The 23,999-nt window shown below is 38.2% G+C and overlaps 1 protein-coding gene across 1 annotated transcript in view; it reads right to left on the bottom strand.

Moving 5' to 3' along the window:
• LOC122077997 (nuclear pore complex protein NUP205) overlaps nucleotides 1-13,493 on the bottom strand; it is a 79,799-nt gene extending 66,306 nt beyond the window's left edge. Inside the window, exons 1-5 of the mRNA XM_042643877.1 lie at nucleotides 13,078-13,493; nucleotides 12,893-12,988; nucleotides 3,834-3,908; nucleotides 3,641-3,745; nucleotides 3,453-3,563 (exon numbers count right to left, since the gene is read on the bottom strand). Of these exons, the coding sequence (XP_042499811.1) occupies nucleotides 3,453-3,563; nucleotides 3,641-3,745; nucleotides 3,834-3,908; nucleotides 12,893-12,988; nucleotides 13,078-13,218 (528 nt within the window). The 5' untranslated portion in view covers nucleotides 13,219-13,493. The remainder of the gene's footprint in view (nucleotides 1-3,452; nucleotides 3,564-3,640; nucleotides 3,746-3,833; nucleotides 3,909-12,892; nucleotides 12,989-13,077) is intronic.
• Between the last annotated feature and the right edge of the window lie 10,506 nt (nucleotides 13,494-23,999).

Genomic DNA, 23,999 nt, shown 5'->3' with positions numbered 1-23,999 from the left:
GAAGTTTCATCCTGCCAAAGATCTCCCTGAAATTAAGCTCAAGAAGATGGTGGGATCGTTCCTCATTCAGCGTATTCCTTCAGACGGTCTCCTCGGTCCTTTCCCTAACTCGACAGAGTCGAGTTCTTTTCAGAGGAGGAGAGTTGATGCAGATACGGCTGCCCTTTCTTGGTTGGACCAGCATGACCGGCTTTAGAAGCCAAGAGCCAAGAAGAACCGATCCAACCCAGGGTTTTGGTCCAACAAGGGTTGGAAATAAAATTAGTAGTTTACTTAGTATTTTATTTCATGCTTTTATTTTCCAGACTTGAACGTAGGAGTAAGATTTATTTCCTTGCTTTAGTTTCCTTTTTATAGTTGTTTCCTACTTTAGGCTAGTTTCCATTTCAGTTAAGTTTCTAATTTCATGTTCCTATTTTCCTATATATTGGCTGTAATCGATTGAAGATTTAGAGAGAGTGATTTTGATTATTGAATGAATGTGTTGAGTGTGATTCTCCTTTTTCCCCCTCTCTACTCTGATTTCCCCTCTCTTTCCTAAGGTTCTCCATCAAAAGCACAACAACAGACAGTCCAGACCACAAAACAAGAATTTGGAAAACCACTATGTCCCAAGGAGACGCCAAGAATCTCAAAGCGCCCACCTTCCCAATGCTTGCTAATCCTGCTAGTTACTTCGCCTCTTCTATAGGTATCCACCAAGGCTGCCCCCCTCTCTCCCTACATATTCACTTTAGCCCCTGAAGTCCTTTCCAGAAGCATTCAAACATGTACGGACGGACCATCAGCTTATCATTCCCCTCCCGAAATGTAAGGCCTTAAAGCTTTCCCACCATGCCTTTGTCGATGACCTAATGATCTTCCCGATGCGCTATAAGTCAAACCCTCTATGGCATGTTTGAGGCACTTTAGGGTCTCTGCATCAACCTTCCAAAATCACTCTTGTTTTTGGCTGAGGTCACTGAGAAGGTTAAGGCATGTTTAAAGGAGTCGATTGGGTTCTCTTTAGGTCTTCTGCTATTCAAATATCTTCGTTTGCCTTTGATCCCTTCCAAACTAACTGCCCATCACTGCACCCCAATGTTAGATCTTACACGCAAGAGGCTCCAGCTCTAAAAGGGCAAGTTATTGTCTTATGGAGCCACCTTGAACTGATCAGATCTGTCCTTCAGTTCACTTATATCTATTGGTCTGGCATTTTTGGGTTACCCCAAACTGTAATTGTGAAGCTTGAAGCTCCTATGTGTTCCTTCCTTTGGAAAGGGTTTGACTATTTCAGATTTATCCAACCCATCAGTTGGGCCTCTGTTTGCCTCCCTAAAGATGAGGGGGTTTTAGGCTGAAGGGAATTAAACATGTCAACTCTGTCGGTATCCTCAAGTTGATCAAGAAGATAGCGACCAAGAAGAAAGCATTTGGGTAGACTAGTCTACTTTAGGCTCCTCCAAAATGACTCCATTTGGATGGCTACCATTATCTCTGATGCTTAATGGGTCTAGAGAAAGGTTCTGAAGCTTAGACCTCTTGCCTATGGAGTAATCAACTCCTTGATTGATGATGGTACCTTCATTAGTTTATGGCTGGACCATTGGCATCCTCAAGGAGCCTTTCATTTAGTCGGTGACAAAGTTATTTAAAGTTTGGAATCTGATAGGTTGGACAAGGTTTCAAACATTATCCAACATGATAATTGGCTTTAACCACCCCACCCCCCCCCCCCCCCCCAAAAAAAAAACCCTCCTCTCCCTAGTCCCTCCCCCTAGTGGCCTTCTATTTGGTTTGCTCTATTGGGTATCCCCAAAAGGCCTTTTGGTCATGGTCATATTATTTCATGGTCTACCCCTTCCACGGGGCTCTCCAATTCCAAATCAGCTTGGGATCTTCTCTGAACTCGTGGTCCAGTCATTCCTTAGCACAACTTGGTTTGGTTCAAGTCCCACATCCCCCGCCACAGCTTCATAACATGGCAGGCCTCTCTAACTACCTCCCCAAGTAGTCCTTCCTTATTCAGAGGCATATCCCCGCTCCTCCTTCATGCTGTCTTTGTTGGAACAGCAATGAAGACACTGATCACCTCTTCTTTGGTAGTCGCTTCTCCTCTTCAATTTGGAATGGCCTCCTTTCTAGATGTTGGCCCCATAGAAGAAGAATTTTTCATTTTAAACACAAACAGATTCGGGTGGACATGTCCTGTGGTGGTAACTCAATCTGTGACCATGTGGGCAAGCTAGCTCTTGGCAATGCTATATTATTGGATAGAGCGCAATCTTAGATGATGGACTTTCAACTCTAGATCTTTCCAATAGACTTGGGACACTATTCTATTTGATGTCAAAAGCAAGTTGTTTGTGGCCCCATCTAGATGTGTCAACTCTCCTAGTAATAGGCTCATTGTTGCCTCTTGGGGCCTTCCCCACTCATTCTAGGGTGATGTGGCTCTGTTTTGCTGTATTTGTTATTTATTTGTTTCTCTTCCCCCTTATCTAGGGGGCCCCTTGTCGCTTTTCACTTTTTGGTAATGAATTTTTTGTTCACCCAAAAAAATTGGGAAATTGAGAATTCGACGAAGACATCATCTTCAAAATCAATGATGACTTCGTTGGTTTTTTATAATGTCTCCACCACATATTATGCGATGAAATTGTCACTCTGCTCATCATCTATGAGTAAAATAGCAGTTTTTCTACTGGGCAAATAAACTCTGATCTTGAAAACGTAGGTGTAGGTATTCATGCCAGGTTCAGTTTTGATACCAATTAATGCAATCTGAATATCTAAATTATGGATCTCAGATGCAAGCATCCGATAATCAAATATGTTATCAGATATAGAGATAAAGGAAGCAATTACATTGTCAAGGGAAGAAATCAAATCGATGGAAAGGAAGATTAAAGATATGAAATCAAACTTATTGGAGGAGGAAGATAGGAGAAGAGAAAAAATCAAGTTTGGGAAATCAATAAGAGAAAAAATACGGTTTCGGATACCAATCCCGTATGCATTGCTCAACAACACGAAAACTCTTAACAAAAATAATATTCATTAATCAAATCATTTCTAATCGATGGTGGTGTATTACATATATAAACCTTCTAACATTCCTAAATTGACTCGTAAAAAGACTCTAAATCACTCTAACACATTCAATAAAGTACATAAACTCAAAATAGAACTCAACCTAGCACTAAAGTATCTAATCTATTAACTTTATCCCTACTTTATGGGCTTATAAATTAGGTCAATTAAAATGAAATCCAAAAAAAAAAAAATGAACGGCTCAACCTATAATATAACCACCAAAAGGTCAATTTCAGCACATTAGACTGACACAAGCACCTTATGGGCCTTCCAAGCTTACGCATAGGCCTCCATACGGGATTAATGCCTAATGCAAATGCATCAGTAAAACAACCAAGTATTCCAACTAAAGACAGCATATCAAATGTTCAGACCTTTATAAGAGCAACTAAACGTTGTCTGAGCCCAGCATTTATGAGATCTTCCAGATATTGCTGAATGTCAGCCACAAGATCAGCTTCAAGTCCCTGGTCAAGAACAACAGCCTGCAAATGACCACAAGAAAGATAAGCATTTATTCCAAATTAGAAGGAAAGGAGAGAGCTTAAGGATGAAAAGTTACCCGTAAAAGAGTGTAGAGGGCTGTTATCAAACCTCTTCTCTCTGTGTACCAAAGCCCTGCTGCAAGTCGCAAAATTTCCAATGGCTCTCGCCCTAATAAACCCCACTGTTGGAGAAAACATAAATTGATATTTAAAAACCAAATAGAGATAAGATAATGATGAATTAAGATAAATAAAGAAAGCATAAATTACCTCTTGGTTGGCAGATATAAGCAAACGAACACTATCTACTTCATTAAGATGTAGATCATCACTCAACTTAAGAGCCTGCAGTCCAGCACTCACAAGTGTCAAATTAAAATTTAGAAAACATGAAGAGACATGGAGAAAAAAATATTATTAGTACTTAAAATACCATAAGAAACATAAAACCCAACAGGCCCCACTGGTTTAAAAAAGATTAAAAGAGACAAGAACATACAAAATGAAAAAGGTGGCATGCAAGACCACTACATCCCCAAAAAGACCAGCAATAGCACATCTTCGGACTATAAGATATTGAAATCGGTTGCATGCAACAAAGAAACCTCCAAGCCCAACATAAACAAGCCCATCGCAACCATCCCAAAGGCCCAAGTTCATCCCTGGTCTCCCCCAACCCAGTCCTATAGGTAGTACTAGTCATCCTTCCCTATCCTACCCAATAGCTCTTCCTCTCAAGGCATAGTTCCCCCAACTAGACCAAATCTATCTCAACAAAGGCATCGCACAGCTGGATCAACAAAGGAAGCAGTTTGTTTAGAGAGAATCAGAAAACTAGCTCCCGTATAAACCTGTCAAAAAAGAAAGTTCAGCTCGATGCTAAAATTGTAAGGTAACAGAGAACTGACCTAAACTATTTGTGATTGAGATCATGCATTCATGCTCCATTTTGGGGAATAAATCACTAGACCAAGCATCAAATAAGCCAAGTTAAAACAACAAAGCCAACTTTTCAAAGACTAGGATCGTCCATTGATTTCATAGCCTAAACAATGTCATCAAACAAGAAATTGCAGTTTATTTATCAGAATTCCAAAGCAGAAAACTTTATGACAAACCAGAGTACTGAAACAAATAATAAGGATCCAAAAATATCAAAAGACAACAATGTAACTGGTAGGGCCTTTTCTTTTTGGATAAAGAAAAATAAGCCAAGATGATGTGTAACTTTAACCACTCTATGATGGATAATTAAATGGTAAAAATTGAGGAGAGAGAAACTCCATAAAATGGGTATGTTAGATATGTGGGATCAACCATAAATAAAGAAGGTGACATAGAGGATAATATGTCACAGAGAATCAAAGTGGGATGGATGAAGTGGAGAGGTGCGTCCAAAGTGTTGTGTAACCGGAATATCCCTTTGAAGCTTAAGGGAAAATTCTATAAGCCTATTGTGCGACCAGCTATAATATATGGGGCGGAATGTTGGGCAGTTTAGAAGTGTCATATAGAGAAGCTATGTGTAGCTGAGATAAGGATGTTAAGATGGATGTGCAACAAAACTAAGAAGGATGAAGTAAGGAATGAACATATTAGAGCTCATCTGGGAGTTGCCCCAATTAATGACAAGCTCCGTGAATGCCGATTGAGATGGTATGGCCAAGTTCAAAGGAGGCCTGAGGACGCCCCTGTAAGAAGGAGTGATTTGATCCAGATTGAAGGAGCTAAAAGAGATAGGGATAGGCCTAAAATGACCATAGGCGAAGTGGTGACGAATGAAATGCATAGTCTCAGTCTTGTCCCATGTATGACCTTGGATAGAACCTATTGGAGGGCAAGCATCCATGCAACTGAGCTTCTCCTGACTTTGTGGGTTGTGCCTCTTTCCTCTTACTCTCATCTTTCTTTTCTTATTTTTCATCTTTTCATTTCCTCCTTCTGCCAATTCTATGTGGACTTTTTTTCCTATTTTGTTGCTTTTTTCTTATGGATTTATGTACCGGGCCCCATTAAGTTGGGATAAGGTTGAGTATTTTGTTGTTGAAAAAGACGCCAATATACATGCACCCACATAGCACAAGAACAAAGCCATCCATCCTCAAAGTTTGAAATTTTTCAAGAAACCAAAATGAAATGACTAGAAGTTTATATGCAAAATTTACCAAATTTAACGAAAAGTATTGCTTTCAACAACGGACGAAATGGAGGCCAAATTTGAAATTTTGAACCATCCCCATCCCCACAGAGTTAACAAAACCAACTTCTCTATAAATACTCAGACCCCATGCAGAAAATCCAACACCTATAACCAAGACAACGAAGGAAGTGCCGAGTTGAAGCTATAGCTATTTTATTCCTTTAAGGGAGACACTATGATGCAATTAGGTGTTGGATTTAGAGCTACATATTTAGTTTGATTTCTGTGTTTATTTCCCTTATAGAATTAGAAATTAATCATATTAATTGGTAGTTGATATGTAGGGATTTTTATTCTATTTGTTTTAGGAAGTTGGGTTACTTGGGTAGATACGTAGGACTTGTTTTGGTATCTTAGAATTTGATTTGCATTTTGGTTGGGTTAGTTTTCCATTATATTGATGTAATTCGATGGAGAAAGGAAGAGTTTTTGAAATTGAATGCTTGTTTGATTGAAACCATGAATAGTGTGAGCTTCATATTCCCCTTGATCCTCTAATATTCTTCTTTCCACTTCCCTCTATTCTCTGCTTCCTCTTTCTATTTTGTTTCTGGTTTTTTGTTTCTGAGCAGTGTTTGCTTCTAGTTTTGGATCAAACTCCATTAATCCTTCTCGGTCCTTCCCAATATTTGGATTGAAGGTTCTAAACCTTAGGGCGACATACCCATATGAGTTTCAGCCCCAAAAGGAACCCTCTGCTAGAAGGAATTGAACAGCAAACCATCTGTTTCTGCTACAAGGAATTGAACCATTAATCTTCCCTCTATTCTCTTCTTTCTCTTTCTATTTCGTTTCTGGTTTTCTGTTTCTGAGCAGTGTTTGCTTCTAGTTTTTGGATCAAACTCCATTAATCCTTCTCGGTCCTTCCCAATATTTGGATTGAAGGTTCTAAACCTTAGGGCGACAAACCCATATGAGTTTCAGCCCCAAAAGGAACCCTCTGCTAGAAGGAATTGAACCAGCAAACCAGCTGTTTCTGGGTTTTCCACCAGACCTGAGCAGAACTTTTGTTTCCCTTTGATGCTTGTTCTTGGTGCTGCATGCGTGGAATCGGTAAGCCCTGGAGTGGTGATTCTACGCCTGAAGTTTCAGGTCCAATAGGCAACTATTGAAGATCTTCCAGTCGAAACCTCCCTGGTTCCTCTGCCTCTTGCTTTGGCTGAAGGTTGAAGACAACCCTGTTGTGAGTTGTTTAAAACCCTTTCAATCTTACTCGCATAATTATTGCCCTTACTTCTCCTCCCTTATTACATATTGCCATTGACTTATTGTCCATTCTAGGAATACCCTTTCCCCTTCAAAGCACTATTCCACTTACTAATTTGTCTTCTTCTTTCTTTTGTCTTTATCTCTTTGTCTATTTGTGTTGAAGCCTTACCTTTATTTTATTCCCATATGAATGACCCTCATTTCCCTCTTTATTACACTATGCAATCAAGTTGTTGCCATCCCCATTTTGTTCCTAAACAATAGAATAAATTCATTTAAAATCCCTTTCTTCCTTTAGTTTCCAATAGCCCTTTGAGAATTTTAGTATATTGCAAGACTGCCATTGGTTATGAAATTTATGCTATTTGTCAACTAAGTGGGCCCTAGGTGATCCGATTCTGATTTTGGAACTTAGATCCACATCACACTAATACAATGTGGGACTTTGAGGGAGACATTAATACGATGTGGAACGAGATGACCACTCGTATTAAGATGGTGGCTAAAGATGTCGAGGCCAATCGAACATTCCTCTAAGGAGACTTGGTGGTGGGGTAATGAGATTCAAGCAACTATTAAGACAAACAAAGCTAGTTTTAAGACATGGAAAAACACTAAGGATGTGGAGCATCTAAAAAGGTTTAAATTTCCAAAAAATGAAGCAAAGAAGATTGTGGGAAAAGCGAGTATGAAGAAATATGAAGATCTTTATAACAATCTAAGCAAAAAGGAAAGGAAAAAACTATCTAAAAGATAGCTAACATCAGGGAAAAGAAGAGTAGAAATCTCGACCATATTAGATGTATTAAAAGCGAAGATGGTAAAGCAATAAAAAGAGATGAGGATATTAAGGAGAGATGAAAAGATTATTTTTGCATTCTACTAAATGAAAACATTTTGAGTAATAGTGTCCCAGAAGACTGCATTACCCATCAAGACACCACATGTCATAGATATATACAAAAAATTAGGGAGTCTGAATGAAAAAAAACAAAAAACAAACTTTAAGGAGGATGAAAGTAGGCAAGGCACCAGGTTCAAATGAGATCCCAATAGAAGTGTGGAAGAGCTTAGGAATTTGTGGTTATCTTGGCCATCAAGCAGTTTAATACGATTATGAGCATAAGGAAAATGCCAAATGTGTGGAGAAAAACCATTGTGGTTCCAATTTACAAAAAAAAAAAAATTGATATTCGAAGTTGAAATAACTATAGAGGCATAAAGCGGATGAGTCATACTATGAAATTTCAGGAGAGGATTATTAAAACCCATCTAAGACAATAAACTACTATTCTGGAGAACCAATCTGTAACTATGCCAGGAAGATACACGACGGAAGTTATTTACTTAGGAAACTCATGGAAGTATTTAAAGATTGCAAGAAGGATCTCCATATGGTCTTTATTGACCTAGAAAAAGCCTATGACAAAGTCTAGGGCTGCAACAGGATTGGGTTGGACCAGGCTTTTGAAAACCCTAGCCCAACCCTAAGTTCCCTCAACTGGCCCAGCCCAACCTTGACTCAAGGCCTGAAAAATCCAATCATAACCTACCCTCAGGGCCGAGCCAGCCTGAACCTGATTGGCCCTAACTAGGGAAGGCGAAAGGAGATGCAAGGGTTTGGCCAAGTTGGGGAGGAGAAGAAGAACAAGAAGAAAAAATGATATTGTTTCTCCTCCGTTTTTGCAATATCCCTTCCATATTTGATGGTGTTTAAACACTACCTAAAACAAAAACCCTAACTCCTTCCCCTCTTCCATTTATGTAGTTTATTGAGATTTTTTCACAACACTTCCGTTTATTGCTGCTATATGTAATGGTGTTTCTTCTGCTATCTAAAATCAAGGTTTGTGCTTTATATAAAATCAAGGTCGGGCTGGGGGGGCCAGGCTCCAGGCTTAGCCCAAGGCCTCAACCCTGACCTAGACCGACCTTGACTCAGGGCCAAATATTTTCAGCCTTGACCTGCCCTCAGGGCCAAAAATCTTAGCCCAGGCCCTGTTTGAGCTCAAGGCGGGCCAAAGCAAGTTCAGGCCAATAAGGCCAAACTCGTACCCCTAACAGAGTCCCTAGAGAGTTAATCTAACAAGTACTAGAGAAGATAACTATTTCAAGTCAATAAGTGGACGTAATTAAAGAAGGTGAGATAGAGGATTATGTTTCACAGAGAACTAAAATACGATAGATAAAATGGAGAGGTGCAAGGTACGTCCAGAGCATTGTGTGATCAACATATTCCCTTAAAACTTGAAGGAAATTTTACTAGCCAGTCATACCACCAGCGATGATGTATGGTATTGAGTGTTGAGTAGTTAAGAAGCATCATGTAGATAAAATCAGTGCAGCGGAGAAAAGGATGTTGAGATAAAACTAAGAAGGATAAAGTAAGGAATAATCACATTAGAGCTAATTTGGGAGTAGCTCCAATACATTACAAGAAAGTCATTTGAGGTGGTATAGCCAGATTCAAAGGAGACCATTGGATGCTCCAGTACGGAGGAGTGATTTGATTCAACTACAAGAGCCAAGGGTAGACCTAAAATGACCCTACGAGAAGTGGTGAGGAAATACATGCATAGCTTATCCCTTATATCAAGTATAACATCGAATAAAGCTGATTGGGGAGCAAGGATCCATGTACCCGACCCCATTTAGTTGGGATAAGACTGATTAGTTGTTGTTGTTGTTGTTGTTATCTTTTCTCTAATATTTCTCAATGGATACAAACAAATACCATGACATAAGTTATGATGACAATGTGATAATGGATTGGCTTTGAAATTCATCTGATCAATGGTACAAACAAATGGCATGGCAATAATGTATTATGACATTATGATAATGGTCCTTAAATAGAGTAGCAATCAGATGAAGATGTAAATGGTCAATATGAAACGAACATTCACATTCTGGTTGAGCCAGGAATTTCAAAGCTAAAAAGATGCATTATCCATGAATTTATTCAAATATATATATATAAGACTTCTAAGTTTTCAAACCAGATCACCATACTTATGATACTCAAAGTTTATAGTTCACACCCCTCACCCCAAGGGTTTAAAAACAAGGAATCGGAACCTGGATCAGTCCCCCTAGAATCAGCCTGTAGATCCCTAACCCTACCACTTCAGTTGGGATCGATCTGGTCCAGATTGGCAAGAATCAGGATCAGACTTGACCAATTACAATCTGATCTAATTTTTAAATCCCTAGACCCCCCCCCCCAAAAAAAAAAAAAAATTACAAGGGACTGACCAAAAGCCATTCACATTGAGCTGTGCAAAAAAATTATAGATGACCAGATTTTTTTTCCCACGTCAAGACTTGGGAAACATGCGATTCATTATAATATGGGACTTTTCATACACAACCAGAATCGAATTGGCCAGCAAAGTTTGATTCTCCCCTACTCTGTCATTCTAGTTGTCATTACAAACAACAACAACAACCATAACCTTATCCCAACTTAATGGGGATTGACTACATGGATCCGATCAAGTCTAAGATAGCAGTAGGCATAAGAATAAAAAGAAGTACCAAAAGGAAGTAAAAGAATGTAAGAGGTAAAAGAAGAAGTCAAAGCAGTATCATTGGAACATCCCCTTACAAGGGGTCAGCTACACGGGTCCTTGTCCTCCATATAACTCTATCAACGGTCATACTAGAATCGAGCATTACCATATGTATATCTTTTCTTACCACTTCTTCAATAGTCGTTTTAGGCATGCCCCTCTTTCTAGCTCTATGTATTTGAATTTGGTCGCTCTTTCTTATTGGGGCATCAATGGGTTGAACATGGCCATACCACCTCAATCATTTCTCGCGGAGCTTGTCCTGGATTGATGCAACCCCCAACTCATTCTAATGCAATCATTCTTTTCTCTGTCTCTCTTGGTTTTGCCACACATACCTCTCAACATCCTATCTTTGCTACGTCGTTTATTCAAATTACTCTTCTAGACTGCCCAACACTCTGCCCCATGAGTCATTGATGGTCATATTACTATCCTGTAGAATTTTCCCTTGAGTTTAAGAAGCATGCATATGTCACATATCATTCCCAATGCACTTCTCCACTTCATCCATCCCACTTTAAATCTATAGGAAACATCATCTTCTATTCACCCTCTTTGTTAATGATTGACCCCAGGTACTTAGAACAATCAATCTAAGGTAGCTCTCGCTCCTCACTCAAGTTTCACCACTTCATCACCTCTCCTAGTTTGAATGAAATAACACATCATATACTATCCTTTCGCTTTGCTTATCATAAAACCTCTTGATTCTAAAGTTGATCTCCATAGCTCTAGCTTAGCATTAATCTCTTCCATTGTCTTATCTATCAAAAGAATATCATCAGCGAATAACATACACCATGAGACCTGATTTTGGATGTGCTTGGTTAAATCATCCATAATAAGCGCAAACAAATAAAAGTTTTAACACCGACCCTTGATGTAACTCAATGGCAATTGGGAATTCGCCACTTTGGCCCTCTGTCATTTTGATACTCGTCACCAATCCCTCATACATATCCTTAACTATATCCACATATTTAAATGAACACTTTATCTTCCCTGTGACATTCTAAATGAATTCTCTAGGTACTTTGTCATAGGCTTTCCCTAGCTCAATAAAGACCGTAGGGAGGAGCTCTAAATATTTCCTTAAGTCTCCTTACAAGGTAAATAGCTTCTATTATGGATCTTCTTGGCATAAAACCAAATTGGTTCTCTGTTACTTCAGTTTCCTCTCTAAGATGGACTTCAATAACCTTTTCCCGTAGTTTTATGGTGTGACTCATTAGTTTTATGCCTCTATAGTTATTGCAGTTTTGCATATCACCTTCGTCTTATAAATCAAAACCACAATACTTCTCTTTCAATCATCAGGCATTCTCTTTGTACTCAAAATCTTGTTAAATAGCTTGGTTAGCCATTATACTCCCGGTACTCCTATGCTCTTTGACACTTCAATTTGGATCTCATGTGGTCCTAGTATTTTATCTACTCTCACCCTTCGTAAGGAATCTTTAACTTCTGTATCGCCAACCTATTGTAGTTGTGCATAAGGTGTGTTGGCTTGATGTCTATCCCACTGCACTTCCGAGTCCATCCTATTAGTCAATGTCTCTCCATTTAGTAGGTTGCAAAAATAATCACCCCCTCTCTTCATAATGTCTTCATCATGTACAAGTACTCTACCATCATCCCTTTTAATGCATCTAACGTGGCCCACATCTTTGCTCGTCCTTTCTTAGCTGTTCTATATATCACTTTTTCTTCTTCTCTTGTATTAAGGTTTTCATAAAGGTTATCATATTTCTCCGCCCTTGCTTTCCTCACAGTCTTCCTAACTTCATTCCTGACTGTGTAATATCTTACTATATTCTCTGCCTCATTAGTCCTTTGCCAAGTCTTAAAATAGTCTTTCTTAGTTTTAATGGCAGCTTGGACCTCGTCATCCCACAACCAAGTCTCTCTAGGAGTTTGGCACACACCCTTTAATATCCCTATAACTTTTTTAGCCACTTTCTTAATATAGATCATCATCTCAGTCAACATCTCATTAAAATCTCCTTCAAAATCTCACTTTCCCTGTGACCACTTTGTTACTAAATCACCTAACTTCCCATAATCGAACAGTTGTGGACCACATTTTTATTTCTTCCACACATTTTTTCTCAAAATATAAATTATTTAAAACTCATTAAAAAAATAGGTAAACAGTTTCTTTTTATTTCATCCCGCCGAGGGCCAGCAGGGGAAAAGGTTTGCCAAGTTTTTTTCTTTCCCGAGGTAAAGGTTTACCGAGTTTGAGATACACTTAAAATCCAAAGGTTCATTAAAACTCAGAACATTTACAAAGGGCAATCCAAAGTAAGACGTGGAAAGTAAAAGGAAATATCACAAGAACTTACAATCTGAGCGTCTTGATCATCAAGCGTGATTGGTTGCGAATCAGGAAGTCTGACTTCTTTCGACTGAACTTGTGAACGATCGGACGCATTTGGAGGCTGTAAACCGAAACGACAAACAGATTAATCGAACTGGAGGAGTTGGAGGAACTGATTGTAAATTCAACAGACGAAAATCAAACACTAACCGCATAAGAGAGGAGTGACTGGAAAGAGGATACAGAGTTTCGAATAGCATGCATGAGCTCAATCCTCTGGCTAGGCGTTGGAGGCGAAGGGCCGAGGAGGGCGGACTCAATGGTCGATAGCAGCAGCTTTGGAGCGACCATTTCTGCTAATCCTTCTGTCTCTTCTTCTGCAACTTCGAAACCTAACGAGCAAACAAAAATGACGCCGAAGGCCTACAGCTTCGGTGTTCTGAGAAAAACGACTGATAGATACAGAGAACTAGAGATTGATCATTTGATCTCCCTCAAGGCCTCAACCTGCTCCCCCCTCCGAGCTTTTTTAAACCCTACGCGGCAACGCGGGCTTACTTAGGGTTTTTCGGTAAAAATAGCTGTTGTAATTTGTACAACAAAAATCAGAAAGGATGCTACCTAGTTGTAATGCTTCTGCGCCAACACCAAACCCGGTCTGTTTAATGTTTATACCCCTGGGCGTCCCCCTCATTGTCCCATGCTGTTGCAGAGGCCGCGCGATCAGGAAGAGTTCTACTCCCCAAAAAACTTTTTAGAATATATTTGGATACCTCATATTTAAAATATGGGTAATATTATATTTTTGGAGGTTCCTTCTAAGCTTGTTTTTAATAATATTACAAATATCCTTGATTTTTTTTTGTTTAATGTTTCAAACACTGTTGTATGTTCTTGTATTCTTTGTTTAGGTTTTATTTGTTGCTTTATTTGTTGTTTTTTTTTTTTTTCTAATGATGATTAACCATGACTTTAGTGGTATTTTTTGGTAACGCGTGACTTTAGTGGTACTTAATGCTATATTTGATGGCTCTTTCATCAGCTTATTTATAAACTTTGTTTTCATAATCCTTTGCCTACATGCATAGGTATCTCTTGTGAATGAATTTTACATATTTATTTTGATGGTTTCTATCATATTTATGGTGTTTACCAAAAAAAAAAAAAATTTGTGTTTTTTGCATAAAGCATGTCATGTTAGGTTAGGACACCCTCGTTTTATTTTCGTAGTTTTCCATTATTTGTTATACTAGTTTTGCATCTAGAGGTACTTAAGTAATTTTAGTATTTCATGTCAGGACATCACCAACTCTTAGTGGTGCTCTCCCGAGAGTGGGGACATCACCAATTCTTAGTGGTGCTCTTTGTTAGGGAGAGAGTGGCATATGCTTCATTTGTCTTTGAGGGGTGATATTGCTGTAACTAACGTGCTCCACCTTCCTTCCATGTGTTGCATTTGTTTTCCTATTTCCATGATGTCACTTGTCCTTGATCCAAACAAGATTGTTAGTTGTTCCTTTATCCTCGTCGTTAGATTCCTTTGAGGACTCACCTCCTTCAAACCCTAATCCAAACTTGATGTGGGGTGGTCTTTGATAGCTCAAAATCTCATCCAAGTATGTTGATGCTTTGCACTCTACCCCCTAGCTTTGATTTTTAGTTCACTTAAATACCTTGTTACACAGTCTTTTTGATTTACGTCATTGTTGATTTGTATAAATCTGATTTTATGTATATATAAGTTTTTTTGTATGATATGGTTTTTAGGGTTTCTCCTTTTCAAGTATCAATGTTTTTCTTAGGAAACGTATTATTTTATTTTATTTTATTTTTTATCATGATCATAAGTAATTAATTGTTTATTTCAGTCCAACTTTCCTCTTCTTTTTTTTTTTTTTTTTAATTATAATCTCTTAATGACAGTGCGAATCTCTATTCTTTAGAATGTTTATAAGCATACTTTGTTACTTGGATCCTGTTCGATTGTTGGGGTTTCATATACAAAACTGAAAAAAAAAAAAAAAAAAAAGAAGAAGAGGCTCACCTACAGGTACTCGACATGTGGCAGAAGGCTAGTCAAAGGCAGAGAACCCAGTCTAATTAATAAGCGTCTTGGGAAATGAGCTCTCCAGCCACTAACAAAGCCACATCGAGACTCAAACTCTCCATTACTGCACATAATAGGACGTTGCCAATTTGAGGACTCTCCAACCCAAACAAGACTCTACGGCACTCGTACAATGAATATGATAGATAGGGTTCCAGGTACATCATTCGAATCTCTTATACTATTATTGTTACATGAATATGGCTTAAGCATTAAAGAGTCCTTTCTTAGAGTCTGCTATAAACCTCTCTTCTTCCATCTTTGGTGTACAAATTTTTCACATCATAATGATCCAAATTTCGGTGACAACAAGGTTCACCATGTGCATATTTAGAGTAATTTTAGTGTATATATAACATCAATGCATGATCTCCAATAACTCAGTTCCAGTAGATGCTTGAGGGTTTATATATATATATGAATTATTCAAGTTTCTTTTTACGTGTATTTTTTTTTTTTTTTAAGTCTCTTTTTACGTGTTTTAATCATTATGTCATGAATGTATGTGTTCAGAAGAAAAATGTTACTTTAATTGGTTAGCAGTTTGAATTGAACCTGACCTCTCGGTCAGACTGATTTGAATGGATTCATGTTTTAGGTGAAAATATTCACCCACTTTCTTTTTTATCGTCTATTTCTCCAAGCGTGCGTGAGAGGAAGAATGTGTTGTGAAGTGGGTTGCTATTGGCTTAAGTACTATAATTTTATATTGAGCCCAAATGGAGCATGTGGTGTAGGTGGATCAAACCCTTATCTATACTTCTCACAAGGTTGATGGAGTTTTATCTGTCTCCATCTTGTATGGATGAACTCATTGCCTTTCCATATACAAAAATGTTATGTCACACTTTATTGGTGCGCTGTGCTATAACACTTATTCAAAGAATCCTCCCACTTGAAAATTTTAACACCATATTTAAAAGTGACATATTCTAAAATAAAACATCGACATTGAGTTATGTTTAGACCGAGTCTTCAGACCAATAATAATAGGCCGGGGAATTTACTATCACTCCCCTATACTTGGCTTATATTTACTAAAACTCCCATATCTTTTACTTTTTTTTTTATACTCCCCTACTTTTTTATTTTTACATCTCTTTATCCCATGCTATTTTCAAATGCCCAGATTACCCCTCATTTTCACTTATAGCATATTACACTTTTTTGAAATTGATTGGTTCAAACACATGATTTGAACCAAACTACTAACAAATTTTGTCTCATCAAATCATCAAGGATATTGCAAATTAAAAAAAAGAATAATTTTGTATCCGATCTATATCTATATCGGTGTCATATGTTCCAATCGGGTATTTGCATTGTTGATCCAATACTTTTATCAATTCTATATCTATATCGGTATCATATGTTCCAATCGGGTACCACACATTTTTTATTTATTTTAATCCCTAAAACCATGTGTTGCAACCCTAACGGGGAATGTAACTTTGAGATTATTGATCCGAATTAGTATCGGCTAAGACCGATACCAATCTAATACCGAACAAAAAACAATAGATTGCTAAATTTGTGATGATGGATGAGACATGAAAAATAATAATAATAACAAATAAACAACATCCTTGATGATTGGATGAACCAAAATAAATAAATAATATCTTTAAGGACACATCAGCTATGTCAATATCCTTAATGATTGTATGAGACAAAACTTGTAAGTGGTTTGCTTCAAACCATGTTTTGAACTAGTCAATTTGAAGAAAAAAAAAATGTAATAGGTTATAGGTGAAAATGAGGGTTAATTTGGATATTTAAAAAGAGCATATGAGAAAGAGATATAAAAATAAAAAAAACAAGGGAGTATCATAAAAAATGTATAAAGTGGGGGAGTTTTGGTAAATATAGATAAAGTATAGGGGAGTGATAATAAATTCCCTTAATGAGTCTTAATTTTTAACCATAGAATTGTTGTAACCCGGCAGTCACTGAGAGGGAGGGGTGAATCAGTGAGTCCAATTTCGATCCCCAAAAACCTATCTGATGTCTGGCCAAGAAAAAACCTGATATACCTGTCCCTGTTTGCACACAGTCGTATGCACACTCAGCCTCTCATAGGCACTTCCAAGTATGCACACTCATTCCACATTCCACGCACTTCAATATAAAATGCAAACAACAAGCACCCACAACACAGGGTTTTTACGAGGTTCGACAATTTGCCTACATCCCCGGAGTAGTGCCTGTAAAGGCTTCGTACCTACTCAATTCACTACTTTTGACTGCACTCACAGTCGGGAGCACCCACACCCAATTTTCTCAAGCCAAAGTTGAGATGGCACTCGTAGTGCCGATACAATGTGTAGCACCCACTACACGGGAGCACCCACTCCCGGTGCTTAGCACCCACTAAGCACACAATAAATAATACAATTAAATTAGGCTTATATCAATGCCCTATAGTCAAGCTCTGCCTAGCATATGCATACACAAGTAGCTAGCATGCTTACAGTTCATCCACAACTAACCTAGCATGTATACATTCATCCACAACTAACCCTAACATACATACATACATGTAATGTAAAATCAAAGGTTAGAGAATCTCACAACCGATTGCCTGGGATGACTGAAAACTTGTACTGACAAGTTTGGTGCTCACACCTTCTCTCTCCTTGGCTTATTGCTCTTCAAAGCAAACACATCCTTGTTTTCTTCTCTTATTCCTTGGCTTTGAGTTAATGTACTATTAACACACTTCAACCACCTCTTTTACCTCATTTAATGGCCTAAGAACATTTATCATCAAGAATGTATGTTCATTCAAGGACCAACAAAGAGGAGGAAGCTTCTCCTACCAAAACCGTAGCCTTCCTTCACTCAAACCTCATATTTCTTGTTTCCATGGTGTAGGACTTGAAAAAACGAAGAAGCTGCAACTTGGTTCACCCAAATCTGAGTTAAAATGAGGGAGATATGACCATTTGAAGTTGGAGCAATGAGATAGCCTGAAATAGAATCTTCGTAGGGGTGGCGTAGGCTACACCGGCGGCGCGCACAATAGGGGCAAAATCTGACCGTAGATCTCATATAAAAGATCTTGTAATCTAAGCCGTCGGATTAAACCAACGAACAATAGATCCAAACCATTAAATTTGAATCTCAATGACGTCATCATGACGTAGGCGCTGACATCGTCAGAAGTGTTGTCGATCTATGATTGGTTGCTTTTTCGGATTTTAAGGGAGCTTGTCTCCCACTCACAAAAGAGAAATGCATATTGACCGTTAGATCCGAATCCTCCATGATGGTTTTAATCAGATTTCATGAGATCATTAAGATCGGAATCTTTTTATACCTTCTATACACGAGCGAAACACCACAACATACCTTGATAAGGTGTAGCGCCAGTGCATCAAGAATTATGCACCTAACCAATCAAATTTTAAGCGCAAGCATCTATCTCGTCCATGTCAGCGCAAAATCTAAGCAGCCTTTGGATGGGCATCAAGCCTACGTGGTCGAATCTTGGCCATCCATTTCACTTCCCTTTACTCCTCTTTATTACAATCAAGCCCCTGCCTATATGTTTCAGTGCTTAAAGACCCCTTGAAACTCAGACCTTCAAATATTTAAATTACACAAAAGCCTTTCGAATTTCAAAAATAAATTCCAAAAAATCCACCCAACACCGAGAGCAACTGATGGATTTTCGGTTTGGATTTTCGAACCGACTTTACGGAAACACTTATAACTTTTTCATACTATATCCGATCGAGATGAAACGAAGTGCGTTGGAATAGTAACTAGATGCTCTACGACTTTTCAGAAGACTCAATCATCTGAATCATCCATGTAAAAAGACTAAAATGCCCCTACACCTTTCTAATGACGTATCTTTCTCATACGGAATTGAAACGTGATGAAATTAGAACCGTTGGAAAGATTGTATTTTTTTCGTATTGTTACATGTAGAACACTTCCTTTAAAAAATTCACCTTCAATGCCAAAACTGCCCTTGACTACCATAAATGCCGTAACTTCTTCATACGGTATCAGAATGTGATGAAATCAAATGCACTGGACTAGGTAAATTACAATCTATCTTTTTCATGAAGAACCAATCTTTCAAAAATATCATTTTCACTGCCGAAAATGCCCTCGATCGTAAATAGACCAATTTTATCAGTTTTGACCCAGAAACCCGCACCACCTATTAATGATGTATTAAACCACTCCATGCATACCAAACTGCTATGTTATCTCATCAGTGACACTGGACACTGTCATGTCATCATTTTCATCCACGTCACCAAAACTGGCCACGTCATCACCGCCACGTGGCCGAGTTGCCAACAAGGACAACCATAAAACAACAAGAACTAGGGGTGTCAATCGGTCGGGCCGGGTCGATCTTGACGGGCCTAACCGGGTCGATCTCGGCGGTTTGAAACCCTTGCACCGTGAACGCCCATTTACTTAAACGGGCCTAGGTTTGGAGGGCATGGTACGGTTTGTAATCAGTCCAGTCGGTATCGGGCTTTAATCGGGATCTCTTAGATGGGTCTTAAACGGAATCAAACATGTTTAACTATAAACGGGCGTTAACCGGTCTCTAAATGGGCCTTCCCTAAACACCAAGAGGAATTTGATCTTGCCATTATGGAATCTTTGTGCTCTCTCTTTCTCTTGCAAAAATTGGCTGGGGTTGGCGGACTTTGAGATACAACAGGAATGCCAAGAGATGCAAAAAGCAGTGGGAGAACATCAATAAGTACTTCAAGAATGTGAAAGAGAGCAACAAGAAATGAGCCAAGGGCTCCAACACATGCCCTTACTTTCATCAGCTCGATGCGCTCTATAAGGAAATGACTCATCAGGTGCAGAAGCCGGAGAACAGACAATGCCGCTCAGGCAATGATAAAATAAGGGAGAAGATGAGTTGATTGAATTGAATTCGTTGTATTGACACGAAGATACAAAACAAGTATAAATTAATCATCCAATATGTGACATTATATATATAAAATAAGGTGGGAATGGGCGGTGGTATTGTTATAGAGATGAATGGGCGGTGGTTGAATTGCAAAAACTTGGTAAATGGGTATGCAATTTGCCAAACCCACTGTGCCGTGGTTTTCCCTCACAATCATCAGAGTTGCACTGCTTCAGATTTGTGTGGAATAATTTCAGATATGAGATCATTCTGAAATAAAACTTCATAAGCAATTGAAGGAGCAGTGGAGGACTGGAGGGGATGAAGTAGAGGAGGTGGACGAGCATAAACGTGTCGGGCTTGATCGGGTTTAAAGGGGTCGGTAAAGGTCGGGCTAGTAAACAGGTCAGGTGTTTGAGATTTAAAATATAACCGCAAGCGTATGGATCAGTGTAGCTACGGGTCGAACACAGGGAGAGCAGCCACTTTATTTTTTTATTTCTTTTAATGATGCGAAAGTGAACCGATTAATGGTTGTGATATAATTCTAATTACCGTCCTAAAAATATGTATCTAAAATAACGTCCTAACCATTCATCATCTAAGAATTTAAAGACGCAAGCCACGCAATTAAAATAAATAAATAAAGGAAAAAAATGCTGAAATAAAAATAAAGTAAAAGAAAGGAGATAAAGCTAGAGAGAGACTCACAAGTAGGTTTCTCTACTTAGCCCGAGGGATGCATCATAATATTAGCTTCCCTACTTGACCAGAGAGTCACTCTTACAAGGGTTACTCCACTTGGCTTTAGGGAAAGGGAGACAATTAAAATAAAAACAATAAATTGATGGTTCTATGGCTAGGAGGGGCAAAGCCAACACATACACTAGCCATGAACCTTGGGGGAAAGGGATAGCAATAATGTAACGACTGAAAATAAAAATCCTAAATTAAGAAAGAAATGGTAGTCAGAAGAGGGAATGAGAGGGGGGAGAGAAGACTACTGAAGGAGCCTACTTACTTGAATCAATGCTTGAACTTGAAAAAAAAAATTGTTCCACGGCTCGTGATCTTGTCACCTAGATCTAAGCCCATAACTATAACTTAAAAAATTACAACTCAATTGCATAAATCATAAACATAAAAAGGCTGAATAAAAATAAAAGAGTGTTTGCATTAATTGACATAAAAAAAACTATTACAAAAGTGATTAAAGCAAAAATAGAGAAGAACTAAAACTAAAGAGTGAGAGAGGGAGAGAGAGAGAGAGAGCAACTAAAAAAAAACTAGAAGAAGAATCAATTGTCTCCCCTCCTCTTACATGAGTTGTATTTATAGGGAATGGGGAGGTAGGGTAACAAATTTCTCTTTCCTAAAAGAGAGGAACCCACAATTGATTGTGAGATCTTTTGAGACCAAAAGTGCTAAGGTGGAGGAGAGAGAAGAGAGAAATAAATTTCCTATAATTTTTTTGCTTATTTTCTTTCCTTTTTTTTTTCTAATTTATTTTTCTTATTTTTCTCCCTCCAAGGGACGATTTTCTTCTTGCTTTGTGTGATTTGGACAATATTTTGGTGATGATGTGGAGGAGAGAGAAGATTTGGACAATCTCTATTTCTCCCCTTCGAACTTGAGACATCTTGGCGAGCAAGGGAATTTTATACACCATAACTCACCAACTACACTAGGTAGTTGTTGTTACAAAAAACAAATCTTTAATCACTTAAGGATGTGGTCCATCGATCTTTGTTGGCATTTGAAATATTCCTTGTACCTCTGGGACAACTGCAAATGGGCTGGTTCTGCATCTCAGTTCAGTTCTAATCCATTATTTTTTTTCTTGCTCGAAAAGAATAATCATTTGTACGGGTGACCAAACGAATGTGTACTTTTAATTGAACACGTCCATCTTGCTCAGAATTTCGTCATTTTCGCAACCATGAAAAGAAATAGGACCTATTTACGTGTAAAATTGAAGATATAGCGCCCGATAGTCCTTAAGGCCTTAAAAATATAAAACCTGCAAAAAGAGAGTAAAACCCAAGGTAGCTCCATTCTAAATATGTAAAATGCATGTTTTACTACCCTAGATTTCACACATAAATGTGCTCATCATCAGGCCAGTTGGGCGCCTGTCGAGCTTACCCCTTGCACCGTGTACTACCTGTTTATAAATGTGTCGGGCTTAGTACCTATTTATAAACTTAGGCCCAACACGTTTATTAAACGGACCGGTTTAGGTCGGGCCTTAAGCGAGTCGGGCTCGATCGGGCCTATCGGTGCGGGCTTAGGATTGACAACCCTACATAGAACCATCAGCCTTATCAAATTTCTTCAAATTCATATGTATATCTAAGCAACCTATTGCATTCATTTATCACTATATGGCAGGTTAGGTCAAATGAGGTTGCAATTTTGTATATAGGTATAATCCAATATTCCTAAACACATAAGTTTCAACACAATTAAATAACTTTGGGAAATTTACATCACCCCTGGTCTTTACCTCAATTACATCATCCCCTGTAGTTTTTTTTTTTTTTTTTTTACATTTAAACCCAAAAAATAATACAGTGACATTGGTTTTAGGTGTTATCCGTTAACTTGAGCCAACGTTTTCTTAATCCCCACAATACCCTTCTTTCTTTCTTCAACTTACCAACCAACAAACAAATCACATGGACTTGGTTTTTGATTTCTTCGACCTATCTAGGTCACCGAAGGTTTTTTCAGCGAGGAAAGACATGTTCTAAGTCGAAGGTTGTTCCAGCAAGGAAAGGTTATTGAACAAAAATTGGTACTGTGAAATAAGGATGTGAATTTGTAACTGAAACCGTTTATTGAAACCGAACTGATATGTTTACACTGAAACCATAAAACTGTTTAGTAAATGGTATGGTTATGGTTTCAAGTTTCAAGCCGATTAGCTAAACGGGTCGGGTCTGTTTTAACCGCGAAACCCGTTGGTTTCAAACCGAATTGAAACCATTTAAACCGTTTAAATTGATTCGATTAATCCGTATAACAATTAACAATTAAATTAAGTGTCCATTCTACTTTGGTATGATTTATTGCAATTCAGTTCAAGTTTAGGCTTTAGATCATGAACTTGTAATCCATATATGTTACTATGTTATTATGTTATCAGAGATGGGGTGTTTTGGCTGGACCTGTCATTTTAATATTTTATGCCGTAGAAAGCTGGATTTGGATGTTGTATGATATTAGTTATATTTTATGCCGTAGAAAGCTGGATTTGGATGTCGTATGATATTAGTTCTATATGTTTTAGAATGACCATGCAAAGAAATAGCACTAGATTATCAAATTAAGACATACCATCGTCAATATAGAATCTCTTATTTGTGGTTTTGGATAAGTTTATGATATTCAGTTTAAAGATGGTTGCAAGTTATAACAAACCGATTGTGAACCGTTTTACAAACCGTATGGAATAAACCGAAATCGAAACTGTTTAAAACCTTGAAACCGACACCATTTAGAAACCAAGGAAACCGAAACCGTTTACTAAACAGTCACGGTTTCAAAAAGTGGAATCGTTTAGTAAATGATGAGGTCATGGTTTTAGTCAAATAAATGTGAACCGAACCGATTTGCACTATTTAAACCGAAACCGAACTGATCATTAACACCCTTACTGTGAAGAGGAACGGGGTCTCTTTTGACATGCATGTTCGTTCTCCAACGAGGGAAGGTCTGCGAATCTTCATTCGATCTCCGGTGAGGATACGATAAACAAAAATATTTCACAGACATGACAAAAGATCGAATCTCATGAAGCATAACAAATTTCAAAGGACATGATCGGAGCTTCTGTTGCCAAAAGTGATGCAGTCCCACCAAAACTGAAATAAATAATCACTGCGATTAGCTTCAAATCGACGAGAATGAGAGCCACAAGAACCGCGACAAAATCAAGAAGCAACTTTGGCTCTTCAATAAGAAAAATATAGGAAAAAACAATAGTTAAGTGGTGAAAAGAAGATTAAAGACGTTGGTTCTTCAACAATGGCGATTGAGTCGTAGATAAAGAGAGATTTTCAGAGTCTTTTGGTCCCTGACACACAATGGACTTTGGAGCATATATACGTTGAGAACTATATTGGA

This window comes from Macadamia integrifolia, chromosome 5 (genome assembly GCF_013358625.1).
Source record: "Macadamia integrifolia cultivar HAES 741 chromosome 5, SCU_Mint_v3, whole genome shotgun sequence".
In the NCBI taxonomy this organism is placed as follows: domain Eukaryota; kingdom Viridiplantae; phylum Streptophyta; class Magnoliopsida; order Proteales; family Proteaceae; genus Macadamia; species Macadamia integrifolia.
Note: the sequence above shows the minus strand (reverse complement) of the source record. Positions and strands in the feature narration are given on the sequence as shown.